The sequence below is a fragment of the Electrophorus electricus genome, chromosome 16, assembly GCF_041902795.1.
Source record: "Electrophorus electricus isolate QZ-2024a chromosome 16, ASM4190279v1, whole genome shotgun sequence".
Taxonomy (NCBI): Eukaryota; Metazoa; Chordata; class Actinopteri; order Gymnotiformes; family Gymnotidae; genus Electrophorus; species Electrophorus electricus.
This window is the reverse complement of record NC_137512.1, coordinates 6,357,501-6,381,705: the sequence shown is the minus strand read 5'-3', so window position 1 is coordinate 6,381,705 and position 24,205 is coordinate 6,357,501. Positions and strand designations below refer to the sequence as shown.

The 24,205-nt window shown below is 39.8% G+C and overlaps 2 protein-coding genes and 1 long non-coding RNA gene across 7 annotated transcripts in view; 1 reads left to right on the top strand and 2 right to left on the bottom strand.

The window, feature by feature from the left end:
• Positions 1–261: 261 nt before the first annotated feature.
• Positions 262–6,388, bottom strand: LOC118242260 (uncharacterized). Its single transcript, XR_004776712.2, has 2 exons — positions 5,275–6,388; positions 262–1,177 (listed from the first exon to the last, which is right to left on the bottom strand). It is a non-coding gene; the product is annotated as an uncharacterized LOC118242260 (long non-coding RNA).
• Positions 6,389–7,769: 1,381 nt separating this feature from the next.
• On the top strand, positions 7,770–15,581 carry foxo4 (forkhead box O4). Of its 2 annotated transcripts, none has more exons than XM_027012978.3 (3): positions 7,770–10,092; positions 10,334–11,802; positions 12,000–15,581. In XM_027012978.3, the coding sequence occupies exons 1-2, from the start codon at positions 9,661–9,663 to the stop codon at positions 11,774–11,776; spliced, it is 1,875 nt and encodes a 624-aa protein (XP_026868779.3). In that variant the 5' UTR covers positions 7,770–9,660; the 3' UTR covers positions 11,777–11,802; positions 12,000–15,581. The 2 variants fall into 2 exon arrangements, with proteins under 2 accessions (XP_026868779.3, XP_026868778.3); XM_027012977.3 differs by having other exon boundaries at positions 7,771–10,092; positions 10,334–11,797.
• Positions 15,582–17,365: 1,784 nt separating this feature from the next.
• sesn4 (sestrin 4) overlaps positions 17,366–24,205 on the bottom strand; it is a 13,193-nt gene continuing 6,353 nt past the window's right edge. For 3 of the 4 annotated variants that reach the window (XM_027012990.3, XM_027012991.3, XM_027012993.3), the window contains exons 2-9: positions 22,488–22,676; positions 22,044–22,226; positions 21,583–21,813; positions 21,254–21,368; positions 20,895–21,022; positions 20,453–20,619; positions 20,222–20,366; positions 17,366–20,022 (exon numbers count right to left, since the gene is read on the bottom strand). In XM_027012990.3, the coding sequence (XP_026868791.1) occupies positions 19,933–20,022; positions 20,222–20,366; positions 20,453–20,619; positions 20,895–21,022; positions 21,254–21,368; positions 21,583–21,813; positions 22,044–22,226; positions 22,488–22,676 (1,248 nt within the window). In that variant the 3' untranslated portion in view covers positions 17,366–19,932. Of the gene's footprint in view, positions 20,023–20,221; positions 20,367–20,452; positions 20,620–20,894; positions 21,023–21,253; positions 21,369–21,582; positions 21,814–22,043; positions 22,227–22,487; positions 22,677–24,024; positions 24,188–24,205 lie in introns of all 4 variants that reach the window. The other variant, XM_027012994.3, reaches the window with a different exon arrangement.

Sequence of the window (24,205 nt, the reverse complement as noted above, 5' to 3'; positions counted from 1 at the left end):
CAAAAATTAAGACAGTTGAACATAAAAACGTTAAACATATTGTACACCAGCATTTATCAATAACCTTTTATTGACAACAATGTAAAGATAATTGCTAGCTTGAGTTCTTTGGGAAGAGGGGGAATTACCAAGATGGATAAAGGCATTAGTTTTATAAATTGAGAAAACAGCAAGAATTGGATAAATAATCTTAAATAAATAGCCAGAGGACTCAGTAACAACATAGCCTACAGCAAACAGACATCACATCACAAAGATACCAACAGTTCCAATAGCTTTATTTCTCTGTAAAAATCTTTTAAAAATAGTGCTTAATGTGTGCTAATTATACTGCTAACAAATCAAGGCATTTAACTATAGTGCATTTACACTTATATTGAACCAATAGTACTAAACATGCTACAAAAAAGGTAAAATTAGGAAACCCAAACAATACACGTTCAAAACAAATAGAAAAAGATGCAAACATTTTGGTATATAATAAGAGCAGTTTACATCAATATCTAAAGGAAAAGATTAAGATTCATGAATTATCGTGGTAGACTTTGATGTAACCTCGCTACCAATGTCAACACATTGTGTCTCATTTGTGGATATGGATGAACTGGAAGAGATCGCACCCAGTTTCGTTGTGTCTGGCTAATTAGCCTATAAATGCTTTTCACGTGTTTTAATGTAATGACTATAACTGGCCTAACAAAAAATAAACTTGCTTAAAGAATGTCAAGGCTTTAGGGGGCGTGTAGTTTTTGAATCAGGCTGGCACCTTACTAATTAAGTACAGCATCAAGTAATAGACTTGTAGCCATTTCAGGCAGAAGATCCACGCCGTTACGTTTGAGAGCTGTTATGTACCTCCGTCCACGCTTGGAGGCCGTAACAAGGAAATGAATGATAAGTGGCTAACGGAATGGATAATAGAACTGGTAAAGAGTTTTTAAAAAAAATAAAAAAATAAAAGTCTCTTTCTTTGGTGTATAATACAACAATTTTTTAAACAAGGTCTCACACACACACACACACACACACACACACACACGTCAAAGCCACAACACAGCCAGAATATCAAATGTTTATGCTCCATTTCTTTCTCCCGCGATGAAGCATTAAAATAGGCGGAGCGGCTGGCAAAACCCGGCGAGGAGTGGAGCGGAGTCACGAAATCCCGGCAGTGAACCTGGAATAGGCACAGAGATACAAGACGACACACACCTTTCTGTAAATAGCTGACAAGTCGGATAGTGGGCATTTTGACGACGACCATATCATATTTCAGGTTGAGGAATCATTTTTAGATTTTATGAGAGCTGAGCGGAGAAAAAGAATGTGGACTCGTCGTGATTGGATGGCCTTCAACAAGTTGCCCACTGGGTCGTCCTCTAATTTGCTCCCAGTGCAGCCAATAGAGGTCTATGTGCATGTGGGCCTTACAAATAGGCAAACATCTTTTGTGTTTGGCATCTCTGAAAGAACCATTCGTTTAAAGTAATTGACTAGCTATCTTATTAGATAGTCTAGGTAGCTATACACAGTGTGTACAATTATTAGGCAAGAGTATTTTTACCATATCATAATCTTTATGCATTGTTTCCAACGCCATGCTGTATAAACTTGAATGCTTTTTGGATTTAAGCATATCAGATGATGTGTATTTGTGTAATGAGGGAGGGTGTGGCTCAAAACGATCAACACCCTATACCAAGGTGTGCGTAATTATTAGGCAACTTTTTTCCCTCAGGCAAAATGGGCCATACAAAGAGATTTAACTGACTCTGAAAAGTCAAAAATTGTAAAACGTCTTTAAAGGGGATGCAGCACTCCTAAAATTGCTAATATATTGGGGTGTGATCACAGAACCATCAAGTGTTTTGTTGCAAATAGTCAACAGTCTTAAGACTGATTAGTTGAGAAAAAAAGATGCTAATTAACTGCCAAAGATTTTTAAAAGAATAACCGTGAAGCATCCAGGAACCCATTAGTATTGGGGGGGGGGGGCTGTGGTTGCTGCTGCACAAAATTTGATCATCCACAGATTAAAAAATTGACAGACTCCATGAACAGACGGCTTGTGACTGTTATTGAAAAGAAGGGTGGCTATATTAGTCACATTTATTTATTTAAATGTCAAATGTTTATTTGTAAATTGTTTCTCACTTTAACAGATGAAAATAAATGAGATGGGAAAATATCAGTTTTTCATTTAGTTGCATAATACTTCTGCACACAGATATTCTCCTAAGAAAGCCAAAACCTCACTTTTACTTTCTTAAATATTCAGGTTTGAGGTTTATTAACATTTTGGATTGACTGAGAGCACTGTATTTGTTCAATAATAAAATGAATCCTAAAAAAATACACCTGCCATGGTTATGTTTGTATGTAGCAAGGTCAAAGTAAAGCTACACTGTTAATCTATAGAGATCTAAATATCAACTCTTAGTCCATTGTTCTTGAGATCCACAGGGTGATTAAAAACTCAGAAGCCACCTAAATATCTTCCCCTTGTGATGTTTGTTATATTGATCTCATCAATACCTTTATGTAATAAATAGAGCAACAGAAAATGAAATGAAAGTTAGCCTCTCATCTTGTAAGGTTAAAAATCTTCAAGTGGAAGGAATTGCGTAACCATGTAAGACTGTTCATGAAAAATATAATGCTAAAAATTATTTTGATATATCATTACTCATTTACATACATAACAAGCATTCACTTACCATGTTTCAGCAAGTCTAATCTCAGAAAAAGGTTCACAAATTCTGTGGTAAAGTATCATCACACGTGCATACATTTTACTGGCAGCATTGAGATCACTAATTGATTCACAATTCACAGTAATGCTCAGGAACCTTCTGGACATCTCTAACATTTCATGGTACTGTCTTTTGTTCACTTTTCTTGTTTACAAATTGAGAGGTTGTGGAGGGATGTGTACACTGTCGTGTAGGATCTGTTTTACATTATCTTCAGAAACCTTAATAGAGATGATCTTCTGAATCCAAAGGATTTTTATATATATATATATATATATATATATATATATATATATATATATATATATATATATATATATATATATATATATATATATATATATATATATACACACACACACACACACACACACACACACACACGTATACATTTTTAATTAATTTATTTTTTTTAAAGAGGAAACACAATATTAATTTGTTCCCATCATCTTCAACCATCTGTTAGGTGCCCATGTAATTGCTTGCAATTATTTTTTATCGTTGGTGTTTCTTGGTCTGCCTAACAGGGAATCACTGTCCTACAGAGTTGTAATGAGCCCTTGCACAAGCTTATGAGTAATTTAGATACTCATCAGTACTGCATTGTATCTCAGTTGAATTTTTACTGAATGTTAAATTTGGGAACAGCAGCAATTTCAGTGTCTAAAATGTTGCAAATTCTAAATTTGACAAGTTTTCAGATACTTACATATCAGTGCTGCACAATCAGACTGGTCTATCTGAACACAATCCAAATCAGTAGCAAAAGCAACTCCTTTGCATTATTCACGTTTCTGAAAAAAATCCTAGGTGGTATGAAAAAACCCCAGAACATCTTAATTTAATTGGGCTAGTCTGGATGAAGAGTTCTGGTTGGTGCGTGCTACTCCTGAATGAATTCCTCATTAGGTCACACAAACATGTATAGTCAAAAGCCTCAGATCAAGCCAAATCTAGTGTTTGTGCTCCAAACAGCTGCTAGCAAATCCCTTTCAAAAGGTAGTTTCAGCAGATCAAAGTATTTGTTTGACTTTGGGAAAGTTTACTCCACATCAAAGTATCTCTGCAACACATTCCAGCCCACCCAGAATTGCAATAGAAAGCCTAGGATATTTGAAGAGCCTACATATCATTAATTAAACATTTTTTCAAAACAAAGAATGACATGTAGAGCTGTAGTAATTAATTGCCTTAATTCAATAATCAAAACATAAAATCTATTTCAATAAATCTACAAAGGAATACAGTGAGCCTGCACTGGTCATCCAGGACATCCTTACTGTCTTCATTGTGTACTGGCCAACTGACATTGTCTAAGATGATCCAAGTTAACAGATTTTTTAAACAGGAACATATGACTGTAAACATGCTTATTCTACAATAATACTATACAAAACCCTGCTGATAAGATTATCAAGTCATCCAAAAAGGCTACTTGCAACAAACGCCCACACTGATTCTCTATGGATAAGTGTCACGATTTAAAGTGAAACAAATAGCATGATTTACTAAAATTGAGTTCAAAACCATGTTGAATTTCAGATAATGGTTTATAGGTTATTCTACTAGTAATTTTTCTTGTCCAGATGTTTCAGTGTATTCTAGTAGTTTTATGGTTTAGAATACTATATGATTTTCCTTTGTTCTTTTATGTAAACAGAAACCCATTTCTTTCCTCTTTCCCTCTGTGGAAATCGAAGGTTTATGATAGTTACTATTACGGAGATTATTTGGCCCTTTTAATCTCCAATCTGAGGATTAATTGACGCTATATCGGTGTGTCCAGATTATGTCTCTGTGCCATCAACCACTCTCCTAGTGGTTGGGGAACAAAAAAAGGCTGTTTGAAATTTTTCATAACTAGTCTAGCAACAAGAATCTAAATTACAGTGGCAGTGGTAAAGGTACTTGACTTGTAATCGAAAGGTTGCTGGTTCAAGCCAAGTTGCCACTGTTGGGCCCCTGATCAAGGCCCTTAACTCTCAATTGCTCAGTTATGACTCAGTCATAATTGTAAGTTGCTTTGGATAAAAGGGTCAGCTAAATGCCATAAAACGAATTTCACTGAGAAGCACCTTAAGCACTCATCACTATGAGACTTAATTTCTGCAAAGGGAAATTCAGTACCATGTCATGCATTCTTGAGGTGGTCCATATAAAAATTCCTATGTAATGGGCAAATTAATATTGTAGCAAAATCTGTTTGAGTCTGTGGATCTTTTAAATTATTCGCATTGTATCCTTCCCTGGGAAAAGGTATGCTATTCAGTTGTTTACTCTTAGTTGTACCAGAAATCTTCCAAAAACTCAAATCCACCACCAAGTCCAGTTTGTGATATACCTCCAAAACCAACCTTCGTAACTCGGCTGGACTTTTATGGTTGCCTTATTAACATAACACATCTTAACTTTAGTCATATGGTACTGAAAAGAATTCGCCAAGATTCGAAAAACATATTTAATCAGGAAAGAGACAATTTTACATTTCTGCATCAAAAATATACACAGAAGAAAGTTTTACCTCTAGAGGCATCATGCTTCTCCGCTACACCAAATGAGCTCAGTCGTTGTTTCTGCTGCGCAGTAGGGAGGAATCTTTTATCCTGGCAGACATCAATATATGAGTACATGAAGAGGGCCGTCTCAATGGACCAAAAGTATGTCGTATAGACAGCTCTCTTCCTTTACATGACCTAAACAGTACGGCAACCTCCGCTAAAATTGAACAATAAATGCATTAGTTACACAAATCATTATGTTTCTTAAGGTTCAGTGTTTGGATAACGTTAGCTGTCCCCGTTATAGCGGCCTTGTAAAAGTGAGGCACGTTGACATGCATCCAGTTCCATACAAAAATGGAAAAACAAAAATATATATATTTTTAATGGTACTAATTCTTACAAGAAGAAAGTCGAATATTTTTGTAATTCTAATCACATAAATGGGCTTAACCTTAAGTAAAGTTTTCAAATAATTAGACACTGGCGTTATCGCTAAGTAAAACATAATGCGATTAAAATTTACCATTAGTGTGCTGCTGGTCCTCTCTTGTGCAACCAGGGGTTTATCTGCGAGACTCCACGATTTGCCCGCTGGACATTTGCCGCGTTTAAGCAGCCATGCCTATATATTTTATTAAAGTAAAACAACATAAAACAACTTACCATCGACTTGGACGAGCCTAAGCCAGGCAGAGTTGAGCTGATTCAGAGTTGACTGAGCAACTGCAGATATTGATGCTGCACGAAAGGCAAAGTCAAAGTCACAAAATATGTTTCATTGAACATCAGTGATATGATAGTTATGCGTTTTTGGTGATGACCAAAAACGAATGAAAAGAAACCTATGGTTGATCTGCGATATCCCGTAGAACACGCGAAAGTCCTTCGCTTCGCCATGTTACAGGCCTTTGCTATCAGTTCGCGTCCTATCGACCTATTATTTAGTCGCGTCTGGTCCGCCTTGCAGCTCAGCCCCTGTCGACCAATAGCTCATGAGCACTGCATTAGTGTCGCCCACCTCATTAATACTGACTGGAGGAAGAAATCCATAAACAAATCTAGAAATAAATAAAAGTAGAAATAAATTTACTTTGGTATTTCTGCTCACATATAAGTACACATTTATTCATTTATTTATGCATTTGTATGACACACACATTATATATATATATAATATATATATATAATATATATATATATATATATATATATATATATATATATATATATATATATATATAAATGTCCTCTATGTATGTATTTATTTCTGTTGCACATTTATTTATAGTTTTATTTATTTGTCACATTTCTTCCTCCTTATTAGTGCTAGACATATAGTTTTATTGAATTAATGTTTTAAGATACTCAGTGTATTTGCCCATATAAAATAGTGCCGCACCAACATATTTCAATATTTTTTAAATTAATTAAAACATTCCTAAACCTAATTGTTATTATTATTATTATTATTATTACGCTCTATATCCTACTTTAGACCTTATATCTTACTTGAGAACCGAAGAGATCAAGGTTAATGCATACAGACGGTTTGGAATAAATTTTTTGGCTCTTTCCCCATATAGCAGCAGTAAGAATCTGTGTTTTAAACAGGCAGTCAACGAGCAACTGTGTACATTTTCGAAAGATTAAATGTAGGCTATATTAACATCTTTAACCGGTAAGGCTATTCGCGTTTACAGTCATAACTGCATGGAACGAAATGTTCCAATACCACGACCCATCTGGAGCTCAGGGTTGCATCATGCAACGTGTCTTGTGCCGCCCACCACTGGCAGAAGAGGCGCTGAACACAACTGCTTGTGGTGAATGTAGTTTTTAAGGAGACCTAAAGGAGACTGTAAAGTTGGCACAATTCAACACAACAGGAAGTTTACTAATGGAAAATACGATGCCAAGTACCACCAGCAGCAACAGATCAGATGAAAGCGTTTGTCAACACCAAAATGTACTGTGACATGCTCTCATAGACAAAGATTAGCTTCAACAATGAATATACGATATAATAAGGGTCTCAATACGCCTATATAAAATTAATTTCGAATTCGGCTAAATAATTTGACATTCCAAATATTCTTTCTAAACCACCTTTTTGTAATGGTTAACACGGTGTTAGAATATATATTTAGTTCAATGTAATTAACCATTAGCGTCCAATGACTATCAGAAACTGTCTGTATGGCCGTATACTAACTTTTAACATAACCTTTAAATGTATCTAAAATAGCATTTCTACAATATTTAATTGTGGTAAAAATCGTGATCTATCAGTAGATCAGATCAGTTCAGATTATAGCACAAACTAACATTCTCATCGCCGCTGTGATAACACTTTTTAGTGCTCCTCTTATAACTTATACTGATGAGACGAAAGTGTCACAACGATCGCATAGGGGATCTTAAGAGCTTTCTTAAGATTCCTACCACACCTGTTTACAGCAGAGGCGAGTCTAATTTATCACATGGCTGACTGCATTTCCCGGCAACCCCCTTCACGCAAGCGCAGTACTCGTTGGCTGGCAGTGGTAAACAGACGTCAGAAGGGAGTCTTCGCCTCGAGTCAAAACAAAACAAAACAAGATAGATACGATGAATGACTCTTTCATTTTCAGCATTAACTATACAGTGGGAAGGATTGAACAATAACTACGATGGGAAACCGGATTCCTTGAGGAAAGCTGCTTTCTTTCACTTCTGCGGAGGGATTTTAACTCATAAATTACTGGAGGAGTTGGCTAACTAGGTGGCCGTCTACTTTCTCCCCACGTTAAAACTATGATTGCGAGTTTTGTCGGGGTAGTCGAGTTGCCGACGGCTGAATTCAAGATGTGGGACTGAACGCTTTTACTTTCGAAAGTGTACGACGAACCTGATTTCTGCTGGAAATACGAAGTCTTGGAGGGACTTGTTCGGCGTAGTCGTGCCCGCGCGAGCATCGTGTGTAGTAACGTCTGGAGAAACATGGCAGATGGTGACACGCGCCTGCACATACGGCGTGTGGAAGCGTGCAAACTTCAACTTCAACTTCAGCTTCAACTACAATAATACGGACTGAGAGATATTTTTCGTCTGGGATCAGACCTATGAATCGCCAGTGACCGTCGGGACTGTGACATCTGTTATATATTCGCTTTTTAAAGGCTATGCTATTAGTTGCTTAGCAAGGCGCGCACAACATATACACACAGGCGCATGGTTAGTTATTTTATTCGCTTTTTGGCGAGTACCAACGTGAAAGCATCGGCATAAAGGCTCAGTTCTGACATTTCTATTGATATTTCAAATAATACCTTAAATTGATATTTTAATTAAAGATTGGACTTCAGAGTAGACTGACAAACGGTCGGTTGGTTTTGATGCACACCCTAATAGTTCGCAAACAAATAGTTTACATTTACTTGGAAAAACTTTTTAAAGGCCAATAGACAGTGTTTTGTATTAAACAGCGGGCTTTTGCATCCTTAGATTATTGAAAACAGTAGATTATTTCAAGGGTTGTTATAAAACTTGTCTTTTATCACTATATATTGAACATCTTTCAGGTAAATGCCCTTTTCTATAGATTAAGAATTGAACATATTGCTATATCAAGTAGTCTATTCGCTGCTACAAATGACAAGTGTGGAAGGTAATCCTTTGAGTTATTGCCGTGTGTGCAAGTGGGAATTTATTATATAGTGTGGCTAATTAATTATTGCTTCCACATATATTTTTTCTTCATTATATGAGTTTAACATTTTATTTCCCTGGTATAAGCTCTGCTGATGGTTGAGTCTTGTACAGTTATAGTTCAGATCACCCTGACACTCATGTCTTGGTGAAGGGATGACTTAGTCTCATTTTTTATATAACACTTTCTGATAGCAATCCAGATGTTTCTGTGTATTCTAGTAGTTTTATGGTTTAGAATACTATATGATTTTCCTTTGTTCTTTTATGTAAACAGAGACCCATTTCTTTCCTCTTTCCCTCTGTGGAAATTGAAGGTTTATGATAGTTACTATTAAGGAGATTATTTGGCCCTTTTAATCTCCAATCTGAGGATTAACTGACGCTATATTGGTGTGTCCAGATTATGTCCCTGCGCCATCAACCACTCTCCTAGTGGTTGGGGAACAAAAAAAGGCTGTTTGAAATTTTTCATAACTAGTCTAGCAACAAGTATCTAAATTACTGGTATAATTTAGAGATCACTGCTGCATCTCTGTCACAAACCCAAACTTTAAATGAACAATCTAGCTAGAATAGGCTTGTTAAGTGAATGATAAACTAATATCTTTTGATCTATAGATCTGTTGTAATATTTTACTTAAAAATAGCACCACGTGCTTAGCAGTTAACCAGTATTGTCAGGCTCTCCCTTGAAATTCTCCTGAATACACATAACAATGGAGGCAGACAGCGTACCCCCGATTGACCCAGATTTTGAGCCACAGAGCAGACCGAGGTCATGCACATGGCCCTTGCCTAGACCCGACATCTCAGCTGTCAAAGCAGAGGGGACAGACGGCACTGAGTCTGCTGCTGGAACCCCACCTGCTGATGAAGATAAACAGGAGCCCCAACAAATCACATCTGAACCCGAAAAGGTTGCTGTCTCGGAGGGAGGAGTGGTAGCTGGAGTGGGTGGGGCCACGCCAAGAAAGGGCTCATCTCGACGCAATGCTTGGGGGAATCAATCCTACGCTGATCTGATAAGCCAGGCGATTGAGAACTCACCAGAGAAACGACTCACTCTGGCACAGATCTATGACTGGATGGTTAAAACTGTGCCGTATTTTAAGGATAAAGGAGACAGCAACAGTTCTGCTGGATGGAAGGTACAGATCATTTCAGACTAAAATTTTGTAGCCCCACATAAATTAATTGGTGATCACTCTGAATAATATTTCCATGTCAGTGACATTTTTACATTAGAAATACTGAAAACCTTATGCCAGATTTATTAGTGCTGTAACATGTAGACTCGAAATTAACCAGTAACTCTTGGCTTAACTCCCATTGTTTCAAGACAAGTCACCTCATAGTTATTTATTTTGTTGTTATTTTGTCTCTACGCAGAACTCAATTCGTCACAATTTGTCCCTCCACAACAAGTTTTTGAGAGTGCACAATGAATCTACAGGAAAGAGCTCTTGGTGGATGCTTAATCCTGAAGGGGGGAAAACTGGGAAAGCCCCTCGTCGCCGTGCTGCCTCCATGGACAATAGCACTAAATTGCTGAAAAGCCGTATGCGGGCAAAGCAGACCAAAAAGCAGGCAGGAGCTGGTGGTGCCATACAGGCTGAGGGCGCCTCTGGTGCAGGGGGTGCCGACAGTCCTGGTCCTCCATCTCAGTTTGGAAAGTGGGGGGTGAACAATAGTAGTCCATCATCCCGAGGAAGCTTGGATGACCAAGACATGTGGACAAGCTTCAGGCCACGTACCAGCTCCAACGCCAGCACTCTGAGTGGAAGGCTTTCACCAATTGCCCCAGGACAAGAAGATGAAGATGACTTGCCTGAGGATGGTCGTCTGAGTGGCTATCCCCCTGGCAGTCTTCCACCTACACTTACCGAGACCCTCATGGAAGAACTGGACCTAATTGACGGACTTACCTTAATGACAGCGCAGCAAGGTGGTGCAAGCCCAAGCACAGCCCCACAAGCTCCACCTACACCACTTCCCTCTGCATCTACCTTGCTGCCTCGTGGGTCTAACTTTCCCTCTTATCGTCAGATACAGCCAGTAAAGGGACCTCAGGGACCAACCCAGCCAGGGTCACAGAATTCAGTTCAGCAGGGAGGAAGCGCCAACACAAGCCCATCAAACTTTGGAAATTCACTGTTTATCCCACTGCCAGGGTCTGGATCTCGAAGTGGCTTCACTACTCATGTGCCCTCCAGTCTTGAGGCGTTACTCACTTCGGACTCGCCCCCACCAAATGATGTCATGATGACTCAGGTGGATCCTCTGATGCCCAGTCAGGGAAGTGCTAATCTGTTGGGTCTTGGGGGCCCCATATCTAGCAGCCAAGGCAAGCCTGGTCAAATGATGTTGGGCAAAAGTATGGAACCCAGCCCAGTAGGGCAAATGGCCCTTCAGCCTCAATCCCAGTTACAGCCACAGCAGCAGCACTCTCAAATGGGCTTTGGCATGCTGCTATCAGGCATGGGCCAGGAACCACCACAGCTAACAGCCATGAAGACTCCGCATCAGTTGCCAGGTGAAGGGCTACTTCAGCATGGATCTGTTCCTTCAGAAAGTGGGAATGGCGGTCTTCAGGGAATAAGCCAGTTTGGTACACCAGCTTGCTTTTTGCCCTCTCAGGACCGTCTCCCCACAGACTTGGATATTGACATGTTCACAGAGAACTTAGACTGTGATGTTGATTACATCATCAACAGTGATCTTATGGATGGAGATGCAATTGACTTCAACTTTGATCCTATTGTACCAGCTGCGCAAAGTTATCCTGGGCCATCAACCCCGCAGAGCTCGTCTCACAACTGGGTGCCCAGCTAACTCTGTTAAAGATAGGAGTAGGTAAGGTACATATAGTCTTTTTACATATAGTTTTTTTTTTTTTGCCTTCAGCCCTTTTGCCTTTTAAGCAAGAACACTAATTGCAAGTCATATACAATAGAATAATAAGCCTCTCTTTAAACTTTTTTTACCATGTCACTGTAGGGACAAAAATGTACAAGTGTAGGGTGTTTAATCACTCTTCTCTCTATTCTCATTGCAGGAAAGCCCTTCATCCCTAACAAAGTAACAAAATGATGGAAACCCATGTGGTGCATTAGCTAAAATGTTACCCCTTCAGGGAAAATTTTGCCCCCACATTTGCCATTGTACCTCAAATGCATTAATTATTTTGGTTTAAGAAACAAACCGACTTGGTTTTTTGGGGTGTGGGAATGGGGGAAGAGGGAGTGTTTTATTCAAGTGCCAATATAGATGAGGACATGGGCTATTGGACACATAGATTCCCAAATGTCTTGAATTTTTTTTTTTTCACACAATATTTGCAAGGGTTTTTCAGAGTTGCTGTTTTTTGGATGACAGAGTTGTTGAAGAGGCAAAATAAGACAGTAGTGAAGAAGCACAACTAATAAACTATTAATCATGTTTATTACAGTACTGCCTTCTACTAATACCAAAATAGCACAGGACTGAGATGGTACTCCTCTTCCTTGAGCTAAAGGCAAAACTAACTTGGCCAGGGGGAATCAAACTTTGCAGGTGAAAAAGAATGGAGTATCAAAATCAAATAATGCTGCATTGATCACGTCAGTGGATTGGTGGATCGGGTGCATGACCCAGCTCACTTGTCTACTGTGACCACCTCCTGAAGGCAGCATTACATCACAGAAACACTGTCAACAACAACACAATCTTCACCATAGAGATTGAATAGAGATGGTTTTACTGAGCCTAGATCATAATGTATAGTTGGACAGTGAAGCTGTGCTCAGATAGCACACACTCAGTGGTACGAAGTATACTCATGTTTTATTTCTTAGAAGGAGGAGGCAAAACGAAGTTAAAGTGAAATATTTCAAAGTGGTTTGATTGGTGTTTAATGGTTTAACTTTTAATTTGGCATTTGCAACATCTGCTCAGGAAAGTGTTTTCCCCTTGTGTGCTGAAGAGTGGAGGCAGATCACTGAGTGAGACTTCAAGTTTGATGACTTATTCTTAAATTGTGTTGTTATTAACAGTATGAAGAAATGTGATTATACACAGGGCATTTTGATTTTACCATAGAATTTTACTTACTCTGTTTCTGTGAATTTTTACCACTCTGCCAGCAATCTGAATGGCATAGTGATATCAGAAATTGAGTTCCCTTTTTCAGGATGCAATATTTGAAGTTTTTGTGTGATGTTTGATGTTTCTAGTACTTTTAAGCGCTTAAATTCAGCAAATGGAGAAAAGAATCCTAAGTAATGTTGAATAATTTCATTCAAAGCTTCACTTGTCAGCAAATGCTACACAAAAATATGTTCACAAGACATTTTCTCAGTGATTATCTCATGTAGTACTAACATCTTTTGTATAAATTTGTTAAAGAGAAAAAAAACAAACAATTGAGTATGTTGACTATAGTTTTAGCGTCCAATTTAGATGGGGCTATATTAGACAAATATTCATACTAATCAGAAAATACACTGTTAATGTGTTTTTTAAACTGCATAAATGGTCCGATAATTTTTAACGGTCATTTTCTATGTAATCTTTTATTTTTGTAAAAGATGAAATGCATGTAGATTTTATACATAACCAAAGGAACACTAAGAACTGCATGCCAGCCTGGGAGGGCTTGAGATGATAGTATTGCAGTGTAGATAAGCTTTACACAATTGAACCCACTCAGAAAGGATTTAATTCCTTTGTCAAATAAATGGATTGCATGGGTGCATTTAATATAACAACAACATGCTTTGCAAATTAGGATTTTCTATGTGATATCTCTATTTGGTAATGGCAAAGGCAAGGATGATGCATTGAGCTCTATCACACTTGCCAGACAATTCAGACAATTTATATGATTTCATCTTTATATTAAAAAAGGAAAAACAAAAAAAGCTAATCAAAAGTGGATGATTATAATGCAATGTTTAACTCTCAGGGTTAAAATTTTATATATATATATATATATATATATATATATATATATATGGTTAATGATGTAATAATAATATTAAATACTACTATAATAATAATAATAATAATTAAAAAAAAAAAAACTTCCTGTAGGAAGAGGCAAGATAATCACTTTACAACTCATTGCTGATTTTTATAAATGTTACCCAGCCATCACTTAAATGTTTTAATATTACAGAAGTATGATTTATGTTCCACTTTGAGAAATTATATAATGTATGCATTTACCGAATTTAGATTAAAAGTTGTAAACTGCCAATGGACACTATAGCATGTTCCTCTGGAGCAAATCATATTGCTCCTTACTTTTTTAGCCTGATATTTTCATTTAATTGGTTGATTAGGTTTACTCCTTTAGTTTAACTTCTGCATTCACATTGTTTATATGGATTGGACATTATTCATCATTTAACTGTAATAACCTCAGTATATTAGATTTGAACTGTTAAAGCAGTTCTCTGTCTTTGCAGAGGATGCGTGTTCCTCCTATTGATCGGTGCTAGATATTATCTACAATTAAGAGGGCCATATTTTTAGATTTTAGGGCCTTGTATCATTTTATGCAGCACATATTCAGTACATTTTCTAAAATGTAGAAAATAGATAAATTTACCTATATCATAATCCCCAAATATAATGAATTTTTGTAGAGCCTAAATTTTGGAAAGCAGAGGTGGGTTAGCCATTGAATGAGTCTCTCGCCACACATCAAGTAATAATGCACTACATTTCTTGAAATCAGTCCTTTTTTTAAAAAAAAAAGGAAATATAGTGTTATTTTGTTATGGCTATTGATCTGTATTTCAATTAACCGTTTACATCATTGCTCTCATCTTTTGGGCTTTTGCTTGGTCATGCATGTGTGAATGTTTCTGAGTTTGGAATGATGGTGATTTGATTTTGTGGTTACATTAGTGAGTGTTGAACAATGTGCATTATGAATGACAAACCATTAGGCTACATTTAGACAAGCAGGATGTAGTGCAAAAATTTAATTTGTATGTTTCTATGCTAATTTTAAAGTAATCACAATTGAATTGGTTATATTCAGTCTCTGTGATTATATTCAGAGTAAGATGTATTACAAACATGAAAAATGGAACTGGGCTGCCTGTCAAATTAGTCTTTAGGTTTGATTACAAAGTGACTGACAAACTATATAACTTTTTTTTTTTTTTTTTTTATAGTGGGTGTAGTGACTAGCAGCATTTTTATTTGAAGTGTTCTGTTGCGAGAAGCTGGTTGGTTGGACATTAGGAGTGAAAAATATAGAAGTCCTAAGAGAGAGGGCCTCAAACATTCTGTAGAAGTTACTCTATCTTGACTCCAGATCACGTTTTTCTTTTTTGATATTAGCTTTTTCATGTTTAATATTAATTCTTATAGTTTTTCCTCTTTTCTCCTGACAGATCCAGTTTAACTAAATGTTAGTTTATGGATAGGATTGACTCATGAGTTTCATTTGTTTTTAATGGGGGAGGGCATTGTAAAAGATTGGTGAGTTGTGCATAGCCAATTTACTGTACGTGTACTTTATTGCTTTGATTTGTTTTGTGTTTTCTTCTTTTTCCCTGCCATTCTTATTTCATTGTTAAGTTAGCCAGAGGTGACTGTGAAACCAGTCAAGGATAACCGAAATAAACCTAATCTGTGTAACTCACATTGTCGTTTGTGGTTATTTCAAATATTCTTAGTATTTTAATGGTACATTATTTAAATTATGGCATAACCTATTGGTGATTTGCAACTATAATTGTGTAGTTACTTAAATTAATGTACATTTATCTGATGCTTTTATCCACAGCAATTTACAATTATGAATGAGAACAACTTGAGCGATTGAGGATTAAAGACTGCTCAGGGGCCCACAGTGGGCCAATTTGGCAGTGGTGGGGGTTGAACCAGCAACCTTCCAATTACAAGTCAAGTACCGCAACCACTGAGCTACCATTGCCCCACCTGTACCAATGTAGTGTCACTGGATGTTTCCAATCTGGGATGAAGATTAGCTGAGGTGGGTTCAGTGTCAAATCTCTAATGGTACATGTATGTGACAACCTGTGCTACAGGCTTATTCTTCCTTTGTGCATTGTGTACTGTATTGAATCTGTTGATTAGAGAGGTGGAAATGAAAGAACTCAAATCTTATTTCAACATCATTACATTATCTACAGCATGTGAAACTATCCCAGGTGGTGTCTCAAAATTTGGTTTAAAATTTCACCATCTTGCAGTTCCTGAGGTATTTTTTCTGATGTCTTAATTTGACACTAGTGATGGCAATTTTAAAAAATCTAGATCTGCTTTAAATGTCATTGTGAGCTTCGTGTTCAGGTGAGGTTGATGTCCTTTTCTGTTCTAAGGAAGAACTTTTTTCTTTGCTGTTTGCAGTAAACAAAACATTTGTGGTGTATTAAGACAGCCATCAGACATGGGACTTGGGACAAAGTCTCAGTCCCTGATGCATCAATGGCATCTCTACTGGTGCTGTTTATGTTTTAAAGACATTGCAAATAACAGGTAAAAATAATCCTCTACATACAAAGCATTTAAGCATCTTTAAAACTGATGTAAAACCAAGCACCCTCAAAATGAATGTGGCATTATTCAAGAAGACCAACTATGTGATTGATAGTATTTGAAATGAACAAATACTTTGGTCATTGCATTACTTTAGCTGAAGTTAGGAACACTGGCTCACTGGAAACAGGAAAAGGATTCGGGGATTAAAGGCCTCAACAGAATAGCAATCCTAGCGCTACACTACATAAACCTAAGAAGAGAGAAATGACCTTAAACCTGCAGACAAAAAAATCCGTTAATAAATATGTATTATTATACTTTAATAGTAGTTAAATGCTCCAGAAATTGAGCCGCTGCTTGTGCAGAAGTATGAGGGCATGTCATGACGGAGCAGAATGATCGACAAAAGTTGTCGCTAACTCTGCCTGGTACATCGGCAGGCTTGGCATTGTACGCCAAAGTTAGCCCCTCCTAACTCAAATCCAACCGAAGAAAACGTCAGGGGCGGGCGGAAAGAAGATATTCAAACACCAGAAAACACCATCATTCTTTGACTGCCGGTTCATCGTAAATAACTAAAAAACATGAAATAAAAAAAAAGATATAGATTATGGGGGAAAATTACAGGGACTTTAACGTCTTTCCGCTGCAGCTGGCATCCAATTATTATTTTTTGCCCCTTTTTCCATGTGTGAGAAAGTCAAGCGCCTACCACAAGATGGCAGGAGTGCCTCAGTGGTGAGGAACAACGAGTCTGAGTCACAGCTATTGTACTGGAGCATTTACATTCATAAACTTGACATGAAAGTACAATCTGCCTAGTTTTAACAAACCAAAAGCATTCAGATAAAAATAAAATGTACAGCCAGGGATCAAGAGTCAGGAACACATGTGGAATCAACACAACAGGAGACACACAAGTGGTATAGCATATCTTTATAGAAAAAATAAGCTCATATTTGAAGAAACTTTTTTTTTGTGTGTGATTTTTGCTAGTTTTGACCTTTTTTTGTTTGTTTGTTTGTTTTCATTTATTAATCCTACATTTACGTGGTAAATATCAACTTGTCTTTCAGGTCTCCTTTTCCGTGGCACAGTTTAGTTCTTCCATCAAGAGGAGGGTTTGTAAAGCAAAAAGGGGGAAAGAGTTCTCTGTTGCTCTTCACTGTCAGACAAGGCTATCAGGGAGAAACAAATCAAGACATGCTGATGGTATGACGGGTAAACAACAGCACACGTAAGCTCCGTAAAAATGTGGAGCAGCCTGATGGTGCAGAGGCTCGGTGCTTCTGCTGCTGTTGTTGTGCGTTGGCTGGTACTCCAAGGCAAACCACTGAACAGTCTGTACTTGTGAGCTCCTTGGTCGCAGATTTGTTTGACTGCCAAGTGCAGGAGCGATAAACAGTGGTGTCCATGCTACAAAACAGGGCTCAGTTCAGCATGCGCAAGCTGCAACTCCAGTTGTTCCAATGACACCACCAGCCCAAGTTTGTTACTGATATAAGCTGAAGGCACCGCGCTAATGAAGCTGTCTGTGGCTCATCACAAACCACGCAGTCCAGGACTAAAGGATACAGTCTCTTGTCTGAAAAGTTTTTAATCGGCATCTAGGAAGTCAGCCCAAAAAATTTAGCACACTGAAATTCATACTTTGTTTTGGTGCTCTTCTGATATGCACTTCTAATTCTCCCAAGAATCCCACAGTGCTATACTAAATGAAAGCTGATGAGATTCAGCACCATCTGTCCAACCCCAAACACCTCCAACAAAAAAAAGAACAAAACACAGTCACTGGCTAGGTTTAGAAAGGCAATCAAATCATTAATTACCCCCCCTTACACATCTTATCTTGACATTGCAACACTTCAGTTCTAATCCATATATTGTCTAAATTCCTAAGTCTTATCAGATTTGGAAAGAAAAAAAAAGGACAAAAGGAAAAAAAACCAAACCCAAACAAATCTGATTTGAGTACTACACGAACTCTGAACATAGCCATAGTGATATAGTATAGTAATGCAATGTGTTTGAAATATAAAAAAAGAAAGAACAATGATGGTGCCCATATTTCTTTGCCAAATGTACCTTACATGAGCAGTAGAAAACTGCAACTCTTCAATACTATCATGGCTTGACCTAGCCAAATAATCAAGTTTGGCCTTTTCCACAACCAAAACATTTAACATAACTATGGCATCAGTGTGGTACCAGTGAAACTAGGCCTCACCAGGTCATTTGTTCCAAAAACAGTTACAGCTGCTCAGAGGCAATGCAGGTCACTTATGGGGTTTTGTGCAAAAAGTCCAGTGCAAGGAAACAAATTGTGCAGGTCAATTACAGGAAGCATCACGGCAGGCTGACCTTTGACCTTATCACAGATGGCAAAAATATAATTGAACCGTTTTGCAGATCAGTTTTTTAAATCCTTCATTTGACCTATACCAATATGTTTCAACATTAAAACAAGCTTATTCTAAGCCCCATAGTCAGTGGAGTGCACATCATAAGGTAACTACATTTGTAGTAAAATTCCTAAAATGTGTCAGTCATTTGAAAGTTCTGCCAGACTCTTCTGAATCCCAGATTTGTGTCTACCATCTTCATTATTCACATTAATGCTGGATAAGTCAGCAGAACATCTGGTAATTTAAAAGGAGTCATATGAAATCACATCCTTTTATGATGGTTTTCAAGATCAGTTGGATGCTGCTGTAAGAGTATTTGGTGCCCAAATATGATTATCTTAAAAGTGCTATTAAAACAAATTCATAGCCACATAACCTTTCCCACATTGTCTGTTGTATCTTGTTCTGAACATAAAATTGAAATATTCAGAAACCTTGTTAAACATTCTATTATCATTTGTCTGTTCACTTAGCCTCAGTAAACACAGACCTCTGATTTGGGAGTTCGGTCACTTGTTTTTGCCTCAATCTTACCACTCAATACTCTACAGCTGAAACTGACACTTCTATTCTCCCATTCAAGAATCAACAGACCAAAAAACCCCACAATGATAAAAACTATTCACAATATCAGTAACAACAACAACAACAACAACAACAGAATAAAAGTAATTGCACATTGGAACAAACAAGGATATTCAAAAAGAAACGTAAAAAAAAAGAAACACACTGGACACACATACATGTGTGCGCACATATACACACACTCACACAAAAATGCAAGAAAGTAAGAAAGGAGCAAGGGAACAACATGCAGAGACAAAAAAAGTAATAGTTTTTTTTCCAAGATTTTTCACAGCAGTACCTTGGTTCACACTTAAGTAATCTCTGAAAATGAGAACGTATAGGAGCCATGAATAATGAGAGATATTGCTCTTCACCAGCCTGTTCAGCTTTCGCTCTCATTTCCCCATCCATCTTCTTCCCTTGCCTGTCCCCACTGGCCCTGGCTCAGGTCTGTCTTGTACCGTAAGTGACTGTGCGACTCCCCCCCTGCTCTCTCCGCGCTCCATGGCTGGGGTCCTAGGCGATCATGTACTGCGTGATGGCTCTTAGCGCATAGAGCAGCTCCGCCTGGAGCCGGGCCTCCATCACCAGCAGGTTCACATGGACCTACGGCAGAGAGGCGGAGGAAACACAGAGGAAAGCCCCTTATTCAGATTAATTCAATATGCATACATTGTAGTTTAACATGAGAAAATATTTTAAATGGAGCTCAGTAGTGAGAGCAGTACAGGGCTTTTTTTTTTTTTTTTTGGTACTAGCAGGTGATGTGGGGGGGGTGGGGGGACTGGATTCCTGATGATGATACCTTCTCTGAGGCTTTGAGAGGAGCCCAGGGCAAGGGGTGAAGAGGGTTCTTGGTGGAGTCAGGGTAGCAGGCCACCGCCTTAATATAAAGTTTCAATCCACGCTCTAGCAGATGGTTCACCTCTCCGTAATCATAGTCATCATACCTGTGGGAAGGTGCAGAGAGTGGTTAAAAAGTAAAAGCATTCGTACGCACTCCTTGAGCTGGACTACTGCTGGATGTCACCTGTACCTAATTCCATAGATGCAGTGGATGTAGTTCCAGATGGCTCTCTTGAGGTCAGGGTCATGGGGGGAGGGCAGAGAGGCCACACTGCGGAAACGTTCGTCCAACAGGTGGCCGATGTCTGAGTAGAGCCGGTTCACCAGGGAGAAACCGTGGTCCTCCCAAGAGTAGTCCTGCAGGCAAATGCATAAATGCATCACAACAGCATTCGCCACCCTGTAGTTACCTGAAAGATTATGAGCGTATTAATCCAGCCTGGGACACACGCAGATAATTCTGTAGACCACATGTTCAAATAGTATAACAAAGGAAACCTAAAGAGACAGCGCAGTCTTCCTTTAAGGTTAAGGAATGGAAAGTCTAGAATTGCCCGCCTGAAGCAGCAAGGGTGTAGGCTGGAAGCGGGTGGTTGCTCCATTGTAATCCAATGCTGCGTCAAAGCCCTCACCTGCACCCGGAATACTTGGAAATGGTCCTCCTCCCTTCGGGCAAATTCCTGGTAGCCAAACTCGGGGTCCATTACAAAGCGGGAAGGGTCCATGGAACACATCACCTCCTCCTCCTCCTCTTCTGCGTCTGATCCCAGAGAAGGTGAGCGGACAGGTTAACCGTTGTGTAGAATTCAGGAAGGACATTAGTCAGTTTAAAAAAAAACAACAACAAAAAAACAAAAACAAAAAAACAACAAACAAACCCAAAAGCCAAACAAAACATGCACTCCTCTTCAGTGCAAATGTCAACACTGTGTTTTGATGTGCTCAGGTCATGCTACACTGAGCCAGGGGCTGACAGTAATCCGCAACGCACCTATATGCAGGAGCGTGTGAGACTGTAGGTTTAGATCTCCTTTTCTTTCATTCTCCTCCTGTGACTTATGGATTCCTTCTCGAAGGCAGGCCAGCTCACAGCTCGAGTCAAGGGACTACACAAAGGAGAAAAAGATCCATTATGCATATTAGCTTACAACACTCCACAAAAAGCCTCAGAGACAATGTCAAGTCTCCCATTTACATAAAGTATTTTTTGTACCCAGACTTTATACGAGCTCTTTTTAAAAAAAGTGTCAAGCAACTGCTGTGGGTTTTCCTAAAAATAGAAACCAGAGACAAATCCAGGGGTTGAAGCTGCGCCCTTACCCGCCTGCGGGGTGCTCGCTCTGCGAGAGGGACAGCGGCGTTGCCGTTGGCAGCGTCGCAGAGGCAGTAGCCTGGGGGCGTCCCACGAGACGGCCTGGGTCCGGGGGTCGCATCCACCTCAGCGGCCGAGCCGAAGACGAAACTGCAGAGCGCGTGGCAGTGGGCCAGAAGCACCACGGCCTGGACCAGCTCAGCCAGGGACCAGCAATGCTCGCCGGGCTTTAGCAGAGCCTGCGGGGGCAGCACAGTGTCAGGGGTCCAGAAACAGCTTCCCTCCCCTACCCGTGTTCACTTACAAACACCGCCCACATCCACTGGCAAACACCACCAGTGGTGCAAACAACGATTCTCACTTTGGTAAAATTATTGCCACATTTTGAGTTTCTGTTTCATTCCAACACTGCAGAGAGCCGGTAGCTTCTTAGCGGGCGAAGGTGGCGCTCATGTATGTTGTGCCATACCTGGATGTGTGAGGGTGCGGTGAGCCAGGGCTGGTGAGCCAGCACTTTGTTGATGTGGTCGAGCTGGCGGAGTCTGGCTGGTGCCGCCTCCAGCCCCTGCAGCCATTGTGGGTCACCCCCGTCCCGCAGGAACTGAGCCGAGTGCAGAGACACCAGGTAGCTGCAGCGGTGCCGCGCTGCAGCCTGGAAGACACCCACACACGCGCATGCATGCACACACGCACCCACATGTTCCTTCTGCAAATGCCAGCAAGTGGTTTTAACTACCTGCTTCTTGAACGTCAGCCTCTCTTTCTTCTCATTGCCATCTAACAATAAGTAAGCGATTCACTGATTTGTTTACTGTGCACAAAGGATGAATGTGTGGCTAAATTGGACTCCTTTAAATGTTGGTGTATGAACAGGAATGTAAACCAGACTACAATGGTACAACAGCAAGCTTACCATGATGGCTATGTAGTGGCGGTAGTGATGGGGTAGGGGCCCGTCCATGTACAGGATGTAGTGCTGGGTGCGCAGAAAGCTCTCCAAGTACTGTGGGTGAGAGGCCATTTGCTGTGATACTGTATCTAAATGCCCCCTGCTGGCCCGAGCTTTCATGCACAACTCTTTCTCAGAGTTCACCTTCATCACCTACGCAGAGGAGAGAACACTACTGTGAGCTAGGCACAAATAATGCAGCCAAACACAGAACAAGGAAAAGTAAGTGAGTACAAACTGGCTGGATAAACCTCTTGCATAAAGTATCAGTGAAATAAGACAAATGATGCTGCCTGTGATCTGAATACAACTGCTTTCATGCCACTGCAAAAAAAAACTGAAGAGGCCAAAACTGAATTTAAAAAAAGAAAACACACACACACACACACACACACACACACACACACACACACGTTCATGCCTCCATTTTGACTGCAACCCATTTTACTCAGTTTGGGCTGGACTGCAGCACACTAGCTGGCTCCAAATGGAGCGTTATAAAATGGTAACGGGCCACGGCTCTGCCAGGGGTAATAAAGCTTCAGTCTGTCTCCAAGGAGTCCTGTTGGACTCCTGAAAAAGAAAGGGAGAAAGAAAATAGAAGCAATACCACCAGTAGCATCCTTCCCATAATTCCAGGGCCAAAGAAAGGGGAAGAAAAGCCAACCGACCAACCAAATGTCCCCTGTACTAGATCCTGGAGGCCTGTAGTCAGGAAGGAGCACACAGAGCAGCCTGCATAACTAGAGTTTTTAAGTCATAAAAGACAACAGGCATGGCGGGCGTCTGCCTACCCGGTCTTCTGCACAGCTACAGAGAGCAGACAGACAGAACATCTCTGATTAAAGCCATCCTTGCTTGCAGGATGTATGCTTTAGGCAATTGGTTCCTTAAACTTTGAGCATGACAAAAGAGAAGACAAATGCTATTCTGACATTACAGCATTGCAAAGGAAATGGAATATCTGGTCATGCCATCCTGTTATCGTGCGAGTAGCGAAGGCCAGATCATGCCTCCTGACTGTAGTGCGCTTGGCTGGCTCTGAGTTTGACCACGCATATTACAGAATCCTCTCCTTAACTTCCCCAATCTGTCCACATGCACTACAGTGCTCATACACGCAAAGATGCATGACTAAGCAGTTGTCCCCCCCCCCCCCCCCCCAATAAAGGGAGAGAATGAGCGGAAACAACGTGAAAAGGGAAATGTCAAAAGCACAGGGAAGCGGGGCGTCTGAGCGTAGCGCTGGATGGGTGGGATGCAGAACAGTCTGGCCATTCCCCTGACCCCCTGTGATCATTAACTGAACATCATTAACAAAATGATCCAGGCTGCAGCGAAGTTCCCAGAATGTGCTGCACCCTGAGCCCTCCGGGACTAGAGCTCTGTAGCCCTGGGCTAGACCATTTCAAAAGATGCTAGACATGTTAATGGCTAAAAGCTACACAAATATCGTTGTTATTCTTATTGCAGTTATTATTGAAACTAAAACGGGTCTTGCCTCTCTTTCCTGGTATGTGAAACAGGAGACAGGGGCCTCTTGCAGCCAAATGTTTCCCTGCCAAAAGCACAGCAGTGCTGGCAGCAGTTATTCCTTCGAGTAAACCACTGCTCCACTGGCCTGGACGGCAGGCCGACATGGTGGGAAGGAGGTTGCTTACACGCTGGGGGTGGGGTGGAGG